This window comes from Lepidothrix coronata, unplaced genomic scaffold (genome assembly GCF_001604755.1).
Source record: "Lepidothrix coronata isolate B3197 unplaced genomic scaffold, Lepidothrix_coronata-1.0 Scaffold0, whole genome shotgun sequence".
In the NCBI taxonomy this organism is placed as follows: Eukaryota; Metazoa; Chordata; class Aves; order Passeriformes; family Pipridae; genus Lepidothrix; species Lepidothrix coronata.
Genome location: NW_016690180.1, coordinates 4,535,194 through 4,547,937, shown reverse-complemented (window position 1 = coordinate 4,547,937; position 12,744 = coordinate 4,535,194). Strand labels below are relative to the sequence as shown.

The following is a 12,744-nucleotide window of genomic DNA, read 5'->3' as shown; positions in this document are numbered from 1 at the left end:
TATCCGATGTGCTCTCAAATGGAGGTCAAACATGTTTCTAATGGCTTAACATGGGGGATTTTTTCCATGCACATTTGGAAATGCATTTGATTAAACTGTTTTAGTTCCAGGAAATTAAACTTGGTTAGTCTTAATTGACTTTACCTGTTATTGCTGTTCTTGGTGCATATACTCTGCAACTGCACATTGGAAGCAGATCCTAAAGGGCCCCTTGACGCATTGTGATGATGAATCAGTTTGGATGAGCAGTCTGAAATAATCTAACTTTGAACAGTGATGATTCAGGATATAAGACCAGCTGCCTTTTTCCCTTGGTGTTTAGGTCTTCACTCAACTAGATAGCTTATCTCCGTTACCCACATCAGTCACACTACTAAAGAAAAAATTAGTTATGTATGTAAGGAGGAAAAAAGAACGTTCATTCTGACAATAGTATCTTCACAGAGATGAGGAGACTGTTTCTCAGACTGTACTTTGTATTACATACAGGCAAATAGTAACTTCTAGATTGACTTTAATGCATTTTTGGGTGAAAATTTGCTTCCAGCTTCTGTGCTTTTCATCTTTTTGCGTTTTGCAGTCTGCTCCCCCGTTTTATTCTCACCACGTTTTCTTAAGTGATCAGCACCTTTTTACCAACCAGACTTCAGTGACCCCGGGGCTGCACTTGATTTTTTAGCTACACATGGACTTTAGCTCTATCCTGCTGATGCTGACTGCTCCTCTGCATCTTTCATTCTTATAATTAACTCATTCTTTTTTGTTTGTTGCTATACCATCTGACAACTCCATAAGCAAAGTCTTTTATTTTACTTTCCAAGCTCTGCTTCTCTCATCTGATTGGCAGAAGCAACCATCTCTGCTTTCAGTACAGATGTATATCAGAGACATCTTGTTTGTCTCCAAACATATCACATTTTTGTCTGGTTCATTTTGCAAATTCATTTCTGGAGTATTTTCATTTAGAAAGGGATATTTGGGTCAGAAAAATGAAATTGGTCACTTGAGCTTTTCCTCAACAGCTGAAGCCCATCACAGAAAGGTGCATATTTTGTGTTGATTTTTTTTTTTCTTAGTGTTCCTTGAAAAGATCATAGCAGAGGCTAAAGATGCTGAATTTCGGTGGATAGGCTTTATAGGTTGACCTGTGCTACTAGTTTGTTATAAGATAATGGTTAAAATATGTAAATTAGACAAGTGCGTCTCTCTGTGAATTTAAAGCTACTTGAAACAAACAGATTTTGGTTTGCATACTTTCTACTATGCTTGTTTATGCTTGTGAATTCCCACATGTTTCCTTTTAAGAGGTGAGACTTTGAATTATAGGAAATCGAGATTGAAGCCTAGAATTAGCATCATAAATGATCAGGAGAAAAATGGGGAAATGCAACAGAGAAAGCCTATGGTAATGGCAGATGAGCACTTGTGAAGACAAACTTGTAAACTGCACTAGCTGAAAACTGTTTTGTTTCAGTTCTAGATGATGTTTAACAGTATTTTACAGTGGAAGTAACAAACCTGCTTCGAGATTCTTGGAAAACACAGTTTTGCGAAGACTGTGCAAAGAGTATTTATGAAGAAGAAAGATGAAAGGGCTGGTAATGCAGAGGAGTTGGGTAGCCAGTAATTTTTTCATCCATGTTGACCAGACTGTTGCATTTTTAAAAGCGTCAGAAGTTTTTTTATATTGAAAGGAGCGGTGATTACTCCCATTAGCTGAAGTTTTCTGTGTGTGTATAAATATAAATGTAAATTATATTAAAAATATGTAGAATATGGGGGAGATGGTTCAATTTTTCAGATATGGCACATGTTTTCTAAAGACTTCTTTGGTTTAGTTTGAGTGACAAGATTGAATTCTGTCAGAAATTATTAGTGGCATCTTTCAGAACAAGCTTGTAGTTGCTGAAGAAAGCCTGCTGCAGAATGTGCTCAAAGTTAACTGCTTAAATTATTCCTCCTTACAGGTTTATCTAAAACTATGGTTATAATTCAACATACAGTTTGTGTATTTTTAAATTTTGAGCTTAATTTTGTAGTATGTGTTTAATAAAGGTCTCTGAATGTAGCTGCCTTCTGCTAACTCAGTGCATAGAAGCAAATAGCAAAATATATGAGAGAAGAGATTCCTCATGCTTTTATTAACATCTACCCTATCAATTAGACCTCCAAGAGGAGGTGATTTTTTAATTCTGAAAAGAGAGGGATTCTGTTGGTATCCCTGCTGAAAAAGATATCTCAGAAAAGAAATATGTTTTCAAGTAGCCGATCCAAGAGTAGGTCAACAGCAAAAAGAATTGTGACAGTCAAGGAGGCATCATCAGAAGGAAGAAACAGGATCCTCTGTCTTTCTGTGTTTTTGGGTTTTTTTTTTTGTCCTCTTGATCAAGAGGAGGTAGTGAGAAAAATCGTTGGCAGGTCTCTTAAATGTAGTGAGAGGAAACTGTGATTTGAACTTTTGTTCGATGAAGGAATAGGAAATGTGGAAGGAGCTGTTGAAAGTTAAGCAGTTGCTTTTCCTGTGTACTTCAGGATCTTTATAGAAGTACTGATGAGTCCTGTTTAACCAGGCAGTAATTTCTACTTGGATCACAAGAAACTGCTTATTCTTCCTGTGATCACAATTCTTTATTTTTTTACTTCACAACTTCTACAAAATAGGACCTCATAGCTTCTTTTCATCTGTAGAATATTGAAAATTTAATGGGATGCTGTAAATAGAATAGCATGGATTTTAGCTTGCCTTCCCCTTTTATAGACATCTAGTTTGCAAAACGAGTGTAGTTTTCAACTAGTGTCCATACACTATGTCACCACATATGTGGTGAATTTTCTGGACACATTTGTAGATTTTTCAGTGCTTTTCTTGAAGACAGTATGAGTCACTCTAAACAAAATTAAAATCAAATAAGCATTCTGAATTTGTCTTCTTGACACTGAGAAGACATCAAAATATGCATTTAACCCCTTGTTTTTGTTTTGGAAACACGTCTCCAAATAAAAGCCAAAAGTCGTTGTGGAAGTAAATTGTAGCATTGCTTGCAGTTTACTTTAAACAGATGGATAAGAACAGGTAGGTGACCTGGTAGTGCATTCTGTGCCAACTGTACATATGTAAGTATTTTCTACAGTCCATAGTGTGCCAGAAAATAATGCTTTACTGCTTTCTTTGTCAAATAATTCCACACTCTTATTCTTTTCCTAATATTCCATTTGTGTTTTTCTTACTAAAATGTCAGGCTAATAGAATAAAATTAATCTCATTAAATATAGCTCAAGCTATACAAATCTGATTAACTGCCATAGACACCCACATAATTAATCTTTTTAAATAAAACTTTTAATATTTCATGAGCAACTCTTGCGTAATGGAAGAATTTTTGTAGAGCATTTGCTTAGCAGCTTACTTGCTAGAATATTGAATTTTCTGAGTAAATCTAATAGTAGCATTCCCTTTGATCTAGCCACTATTTTCTAGTAGCTGGTCAATATTACTGTTGTTGTTGCTAGTTCCTGTATTGCTGGTATAATGAAGTTCTTAAGAGGTGACTATAATAGCAATAGCATTCAGATGTTGTCCATATATCAAAAAATCCTGTCAAGCAAACAAGAGCAGTGCTACTATATTTTTCTAATGAGTTCAACACAAATGTAGTTCTTTGCTTTATGCCTTTATAGTATTTCATATAATTATTATAGCAATTTTGTATAATTAACATTGATTCATAGAAATAAACGGATAAAATGGGTACGAACTAATTATAGAGCTAGGTAGATAAAAAGTGACATAGTTGATATTGTCTGTTGGTAATGGAAGACTGAATTTTTTTCAGTCAAATGCTTGTGTTTTTTACTGTTACTGAGTCTGAAAAGGAATGAACCTGTGCTACAGAAAGTTATTAATGTGATTGTATCAGCATTGTATCAGTTGGAGATTATGTAGTGTAGGATGATCTTCAGTTGTGGATGTGGTAATCCTTTAACTTTGTATTCCTGCTGCTCCTTGTTTCAGTCTTTCTTCTCCACACCCTTCAAGAGCTGCTATGAAGATGTATTACAGAATTGTTATTTTCAGTCTGAGGATGAAATTTTGCTGTGACTCTGTTACAGAAAATCTAAAGCAACCTTTTGAAAAATTATACTTTCTATCTATTATATTAATTCAAAATAGTTTGAAGATGCAAAATGCATTGAGATCAGCGGGAAGAAGAGTCCTCTCAAATAATGGGGGCATAAGTGGAGTATCTGAATTTCCCAGAAATACTATTTCATCACAAGTGAAAGGTAGATGAAGAAGAATGATGGCATCAAGATGAAGTGATTTTTATCTTGTTCTTCTAATAAAAATGGTTCAGCTTTAATATAGCAGGCTTATCAGAAGAGTGCACTACAGATATTGCTTAAGATTTTAAAGCATTCCTTTGATGTTGCCTGACTGCCCTCTTCAGGATGACAGTGAATATGTTAGCCTGCTTAGTGATACCTGTTTCTAGAAATAACCAACTAATGAGTACATCGCTTTTTTTTTTAAATTGCAAACTGCCTGTTGAGTAAGGCTGTTAAGTAGCAAATTTTACAAAGTCAGGTAGTAAGGTTGAAAGTTGAGTTTTATTGTGCTTCATGTTATTTATTCTTTGTGGGAGTAAAAGGTCATGAATTTTCATTTTAACTCTTAGATTTTTGTGATAGTTTTTTCATGTACAATGTATGTCTTAATAGTACACAGCTTTGCTGGAGTTTGTATGTAATATATGTCATGCCTAAAGTTGATCTCAGTTATGAAGAAATGGTGAAGGTCTTGGGATATCTGTGGTCCTGTAATGCTCTTCCCCTTTTTTGCCTCTCTTCTGTATGTTTAATGCAGAGTTTCTCTTACAGCAAACAGATTTTTGAATTTACAGCTTTTAAATAAACTGTTCTGCACCATCTAACACACAGAACTGTTTTTCTAGAAACACTGTTTTGAGAAAAGCTGCAGAATACATTTATTTATACTGCTTATGTATCTTTCTATATGCAAAGTCGAGTTGCCAAGTGGTGAAATCCTGGTTTGGACTCTACAGCAGATGTGATTAAATAATAATATGGAAATTAACAAAGGAATCTGTGTCAATCAGGAAGTACTGCAAGCATTCTTTCATTTTTTTTCTCTGATTTTTTTTGTTGGTATTGATTTGTCCTATTAAAGAATCTCTGGGTTTATGTTTGTGTGTTTAGAGAATGTCTCTGCTGATAAAGGTCCCGAGCTTATTCTCTTAGAATTAATTTCATTTCCCTTCCTTTTACTGCAATCAGGACAAAGTTTTTTGGTTTGTTCTTTTGCTTGTTTGGGGGGCTTTTGTTTTTTTGTTTGTTGTATTTCAGATTTATTGTGGTGGGGGTTTATTTGTTTTTTGGGGGAGTATTTGTTTGTTTGTTTTGGGGTTTTTAATTTTTATTTAAAGTGGATAGGTGAACAAGCAAAACCTCAAAAAAATCTGACCTGATTATAGACCCATGAGTAAAGCCAAGGGAAGGCTTTCTGACATATTTGAGTAGTAGCAAATCACCTTCTGTTCTACAAAATTATCACTTTTAAAACAAGTTTTAGAGAAATAATCTGTAATTTATTATGCTACTTACAAGCCTACTGTTTATTTGGTTAGGATCATTTCCCAAGTGCTTAGCAGTTTCTTTGTCTCTCTTTTTATGGCTCTGCTGTTTTAGGAAGACTGCTACTTTCACAATTCTGTGTTGTCTGTCCACTGGTTTCAGAATTCCTTATTTGTAGCTGTTTCCAGCAAGTAAATCCTGATATTGTAATCAAGGGCAACATAGGCATTTGCTTGCATGGATCTGTTAGCAGATTTTTGTTACACTTGCCACACAGACCACTCCTGTTTTCTGAGACTTTTAAATATGGAAAACATTATTTTTTCTTAATATCATCTTGGAATGTCTCTGGTATAGTTTACCTTAACACATTTTATAATTTTGGAGAAGACGAGTTTGAAGCAAAGAGTTGCATAACTAGCTGAAACATTTTAACTGATAGTATGGGTGTTGAGAATGATACTGAAAATGTAATTTATCTGGCTGTTGCAGCAGGTTATAGCATATTTTTTGCCAGTGAATGCCATGTGGATGTACATTTGTTTCTTTTCCTTAACAGGCAAGCTAATGAAGAATATCAAGTACTGGCTAATTCATGGCGCTATTCATCTGCTTTTTCAAACAAACTGTTTTTCACAATAGTGGATTATGATGAAGGGGCAGATGTTTTTCAACAGGTAAATGTTGGACACTGTAAAGCATTGTTAATTTTTAGAACTACATGTTGATTTGCCAAATAATGCAAGACAGATTATTTTCTGTATGTAGGTGTGTACCTCTGTGTTTTGTATACAATTTCCTCCTGGTTAAAAACACTGCAGTTTCTACGACACTAACAAAGGCAAATTCTACCAATAACCACTTCTAGTTTTTCCAAGTGTAGTTTATAATCCTTGTTTATAGATTGCATTATACATGTGCATTTTTTTTCCCAAACAATTGTTAATTTAATTTTTTAGAATGAAGAACATTGCAAATAACACTTGCATTTAAAGATTTCCTTTCTTTTCTCTTTAGAGGTAAAAAGCTCTTAACTAATTGCTTTTATGTGATACAATATTCTTCAACTTCAATAATATTTGAATTAGCCTGGAAGTTCTTCAGGGAAAAGAGAAGAGGATGGTTTACATTTTATATATTGGCTATAAAGAGTGAAAAATCAGCCGTTGGAGAATAGTTTGTCTCCCTTTAAACTGAGTAGTCAAGGCAAAATGCATCCCTTGAAAAATAATACTAAATACTGACATGATTTTCTTTGATATTTATCCATTGATTGAAGCTAAAAATGCAGATTAAGAGAAGTGAAAAGCTTTGAAGTTCTCCATATATTTTAAACACCTTTTGGTGAAGTGTGTGATTTAAAATGTTCGGGGGAAAAGATTAATATTTATTTTGAAAATACTTAATTTAAAAAGTTTAATTACTGTTTTTAGTAAATATTTTTACTTCCAGTTGAAATATTAGAATGTACCGTGTAAAGAATGGTTATTAGTGGCTTAAGATTTTGCTTTACAAATTAAAGATTTGCTTTACAAAAATTTGTATTATTGTAACTTACATTATTATAATAATACAATATATGTTGTTTGATCTGGCCTTAAGCCAATCAATACATGTTAGAATAGTCCAATTCAACTTATTCCTTGTGTAACAGAACACAGATTCAGTTTTATTTTGAATGATATGCATTTAAAGTCATGTTTACATGTGGATGAAATTAAACTTCAATATGTAAGGTTCCTGCCAGTTTTAGAGATACAGTGTTAAGAATACATTGTACTAATGACTGTTTTAAGGTGGATTTGGGGGAAATTCTGACCATACATTTATGTGAACAAACAAGTCATGTAATATTGATGCCATAGCAAAAAACCTCAAAGGTAATGCAATTTGCATTTTTTAGCTTTTGCTATGTTTACAGAGCAATGGTAAAGTAGTTCCAGACCAACTGCCCCCAAAGTCTATCCAATGTCAGAAGGTTTCTGCATCTCAACATGTTTCTTTATCTTATATTTCATTTAACAATTTCACAACATTTGTCTTAGACTTTCTTGGAATATTTATTTCCAAAACAGCTCAATAAAGAAGAGGGGTATTTTTTTGCTTAGAATAAAAACATTTTAATAGTTAGTAATTTCTGTCGAAAAATTCAGTTCTGTACTTGATTAAAGATTAAGTTTGGGTAATGTAAAATTAAATTTCATTTTTCAGGAATGAAACAAACAGGCTTACTCTGCCTTTTTTGTTTAAAGACCTCCATATTGCATCATCTTTAAATATTACCTCTGATTTTATTTGCATTTTCATTTTCTAAAGTGCTTTTTTGCACTATTTTTGAGGGGTCCTGAACATGGAGGAATTTTATGTACTAAAACTATATTCTCCTCTACCACCTAGCAGAGTTGAAGTCAGAATTTCAAGTGGCAAATGTAGATGGAAATCTGTTTGTTTATCACCTTTGGGAATTTTCATATATCCTCTGAATGGTTCCAGTGACATCAACACACGAATTAAGATTTTCTAGGAAAAGTTATCTAGTCAGTGCTAGTTTGTCTAGGCCTTTCTGGATTCAAAAAAGACTAGTCACTCGTGATTAGTCGGTCTTGCAGCCAGTAGAAGGCTAGATGAATAGTATAGTTAACTTCGGATTCGTGAGAGCTGGGCAGGGGAAACAAATCAAGCTGCTTTACTCCCTTTGAATATCTCCCTGATATACTTTAATAGATTGGATGAGTGCAGGTCTCTGTTTTACCAATTACAGGAAAGGTCTTACAGCATGTGAAAACCTTAAAGCATAAGATACTCTTACTCAGAAAAGCTTGTGGGTGAAATACTCTGAATAATTAAACATCCTGAAGAATCTACTGGAGGGAATATTCTGAGCATTCTTTTTGGAGGACTATACATGAAGATGTGTTAAAACTGTAATGTATGGAGACAAATAATATTTTTGTGCTAATTACACTTGCATTATTGAGGATACTGTGTTGTTTTATTTTGAGGATAGAGTTACTAATTCTTTTTCCTGCTGTTTCTCCTGGTTTTCTAGTTGAATATGAACTCTGCTCCGACTTTCATGCATTTTCCTCCAAAAGGTAAACCCAAGAGAGCTGACACATTCGACCTGCAGAGAATCGGATTTGCAGCCGAGCAGCTAGCTAAATGGATAGCTGACAGAACAGATGTTCATGTAAGTCTTTCAACATTTTAAAAGTTGAAACCAAATGTATCTTTGTAGTCTGAGACAGACTGATGACAAATTCCACCTTTCCTTAATTTTTTTTTTGTCAAGTGAAGGTTCTAGAACACATTAAAAAAATAACATTCATGGTATTTATGGTAACTTCTGTGGTTTGCAGATTATATTCCATTCTTGCTTGGTTAAATTTTCTGTAGTCTTATTCTGGCTGAAAACAAGCAGTGATAATTAGCTGTTAAGAAGAAAAATGTGCTTTGCAAGACTATGTACAAAACAAATAGATTTGAATGTAGCTTCTTCTAATTCAGATAGAACCTGCAAATCTGTTGAAGAAATAATGTTTTGGAGTTGAAAAGTTCAAAATTATACGTGAAGTTTTTTTCATATTATGTGCTTATTAAAGGAAGTACTATTTTTTCTTATTTAAATATATTTAGGGATTAGTCTTGCTGACTTTGAATCCAGATTTCAGATGCTCCATATTTATCTATATGGAAGATGATCTGTATGTGTACATTTATTACAATCTGTATTTGCATTTATCTTTTCCAGATTAGAGTATTCAGGCCTCCTAACTATTCTGGTACAATTGCACTGGCTCTTCTGGTATCTCTTGTTGGTGGCTTGTTGTATCTACGAAGAAATAATTTAGAGTTCATCTACAACAAAACTGGTTGGGCCATGGCAGCTCTGGTATGCAGATGTTCCTTACTAATTTGCTTTTTATTAGTTTCTTATCCTAGCATATGTGTCTTCATTACTTCATGGTAAATTAAAAGCCATTGCATTAATACATTGTTCAGAATGATACTATCAGAAAAAGATGGATAATCTAGATTTTGGATCTAATTCTCATAAACAGTGAGTATCAGTTACTATGAGTGACTCACTGAAAATTAGCAAACTCTCTGATAGCTGCAGATTTCTGTTTGAACTTTAATATGAAAATATTTCCAAAAATAAATGTTACTGATGTTTATGGCTATGGTTCAACTTGTCCTTTTTTGGTAAAATCAGTAGTGTTATGATTGATTTAGTGTAGATATTGGTGTTAGAATATCACTTTCAAGTGATGAAAGGTTGAGAAAAATAACAAAGGCTTTATATGTTTGTAAGACAATGATAAAATACCTGAGAAACAAAGAAAAAGGGAGAATTCTATCCCAAACTGATTTCAGTGGTACTGACTTTAACATTCTACAGTTAACCTAAATGACAATAAGGATGATCTTAGAACCTTAATTCTGAGGAAAGACTGGATCTAGCCAATTTTGTTTGAAATACTAGTCAACTAAATCCTCAAAACCATAAATAATGAATTAAGGTTTAATTTAGTTAATAGTGTGTTGCCGTGTGTTTTGTTATATCACAGTTTTCGAACAACTGAATAGAGTGATGAAAATATGGACTGTGCAGTATAGTCAGCTGTCATAGTTTTAGATAGGCAATAGTATGCAAGGATGGTAGAAGATGGTTAGGGTGTATCAATAAGGACTCATTACTCTGGCATCATTGTGATTGACAGAAGAGGAAAAATCTGAGGAGTGGCATCTGAGGCTTAATTTTCAGGGACATGGCATCAAGAGCATGGTTACCAACACTAGAAGAGCGTCTGGGATGATCGAGTCCAGTTCAGCATTTTGCTGCTTAATAGAGCTCCTTCCTGCTGTACTAGTAGTTTTATCAATCAAGAACCATACCTGTAAAAATTTTGTCCATGTGTTTTGCACAATATAAACCAAGCTTTTATTCTTTTGCCATTGAAATCATTATTTATTCACTTGATAATTTAAAAGATTTTTTCTCAACTTGAATCAATATGAATTGACCTTTCTTGAAAGCACACGGCTACGATTTTAGATGGAATGTGAGTTTATTTGTGCATCAGCATTCATATTTTATTTGTAATCTAGGCTCCCTTTCCCATGAAAGCTTGGACCAGATGGTCTTTTCAGGTCTCTTTTAACTTGGGCTATTTTATAGTTCTGTGTATTTTAGCTCTGCTAGAAGTAGGTTACTGATGTATCCTGTAATCAGTTTTGCCTTTCCAAAGCTATATCATATTGATGGTTTGCTATTCTGCTGTGATTCAACAACATGAAAATGATACTTTCAGCTGATGGGTCTTTGGCAGCCTTTATTACACAAGTTCAAAGATAAAGTTACCTAATACCTGTTAAGCACTAATTAATTTTTATGTCTGAATTATTAATAAGATCTCAAAGACAGCTCTTTGTTCAGAATTCCTTAATATTTGGCATTTCTCTTGAATAGTGGTTACTGATAATGCTCTTTTCTCTCATGTGGTATCGTAGCTTTTCCTACTAGTGCACTTTGCATGCATTCTTTAAGCAGTTTGTTAATCTACACCATACATTAAGGAAGGAATAAAGAACAAGCTTTCAAATGAACCACCTGTAGGACTAGATTTCAGGTAGAATAATGTTTCCTTTTGATCTAGAGAGCCACGGGCAGAATGTCTTCCTTGTTGCAGGATGTCATTTGGAGTATCCTGAGCTCTAGCACAGGGTTTTGACATTCCTCTTCCAAAGTAAGTCTGTCATGTTTAGTTTCATATATTTTTTCTAGATTGCAAGGTTTTTTTGATCATAATACTTTTTAAAGATGTACTACCACCAGAAAGCTCACATTTTATGTGTATCAGTCTAACATTTTTTGAACTCCTGATCTTTAGCAATAACCTGAGTAAAACAATAATTGACACACCAAAATAGATATTTGTGTCAAAAATCAAATAAAGATATGTAATAATTGGTATTTCCTTTGTTTAACCATGCACTGTATCTCTGGAGACAGTAACTTCATTTCAATTTCATATTTCTGAGTTTCAGATCAAAAGTTTAATGTTTGAATGTTTTGGGGAATTGGGTTTTTTGTCTTGCAGAGGTTAAAAATGAGTTCTTCAAATCATAGAATTATTCTATTACAAGCTGCATTCAATAAATGGTTGAAGACATAATTAATTTCCTAATTAATAAAATTAACACATCAATTCTTTCTTAGAATATTTGCCGTTCTCCTTAGCAGCAGCTTGACAGCTGAACATTGCATCTAAATGTAACTGTAAATTGCAGTGTGGAAAACCTATAATCACATTCCACTCCTGTGGACAGGTTCAATGTCCAGATGGAATCAAATATTTAAAGAAATTCTGTTAATGCCATTCAGTAATTGCTGTCCTGCTGATTGTATCAAAAAGCAAGGGACTAAAATGGCATTAATACCATTTATTGTTGTTGCTAATACTGTTTCCTATAAAATTCTGGTTACTTTAAAATTTAATAGTACTGAAAAGATGTTTTAGAAAATGTTCTTATATCTAAAATATATAGTAATTAATCATGACATTGAGCCAGTGCTTCACTATTTTAATTGTCATTGTCCTTCTGACTTCACAATGTTTTTAAAGCCCCACAGTCTGCAAAATGATGTTTTGTCAAAGATCATACAGTTACCAGAAATCCTTTTGGTTTTATTCAGATTTACCCAGCCATACAAGTTAATTTTATAACTTCTTTTCGATGGAATCAACAAGGGCTCCAGATTGCAGGCTTTTGCACAGATAACCTCAGTTAATAACTAAAATATGTTAGAATTCATAGAAGAAAATGGACAGGCATTAATATATTCCTTCTAAGTTATCATGTAGTTATGATTCCCTTAGATCATGCTTCTTTTTCTACCAGTAAAACTTAGAGCGTCTTTTTTGATAAAAGCTCATTAAAAGGAAAAATGGAGAAGATAGTGTCCAGTAAGATGCTTTTTATGAAGAGTATAAATAAGAAATAAATGTTTAATTTTAAATAATTATATTCTTCATTAATATTTTTTCCTCTTTGAACTTTAAAAAGCAAATTAAATAGAGAAAGCCTGGCAAGATGCATAAAAACTACAGGAAGCCCATGTTTTTAACAGAAGTATAGGCAATTATC

General features: G+C 33.4%; 1 protein-coding gene across 4 annotated transcripts in view; it reads left to right on the top strand.

Annotated features, from left to right (window-relative positions):
- Positions 1 to 12,744, top strand: part of TUSC3 (tumor suppressor candidate 3) — a 106,628-nt gene that overhangs the window by 37,229 nt on the left and 56,655 nt on the right. For all 4 annotated transcript variants that reach the window (XR_001873275.1, XM_017805751.1, XM_017805769.1 and 1 more), the window contains exons 3-5: positions 6,152 to 6,269; positions 8,642 to 8,782; positions 9,344 to 9,484. Coding sequence is in view for 3 of the 4 variants with exons in the window: in XM_017805751.1 (XP_017661240.1) it covers positions 6,152 to 6,269; positions 8,642 to 8,782; positions 9,344 to 9,484 (400 nt within the window). In the remaining variant the exon portion in view is untranslated. The remainder of the gene's footprint in view (positions 1 to 6,151; positions 6,270 to 8,641; positions 8,783 to 9,343; positions 9,485 to 12,744) is intronic.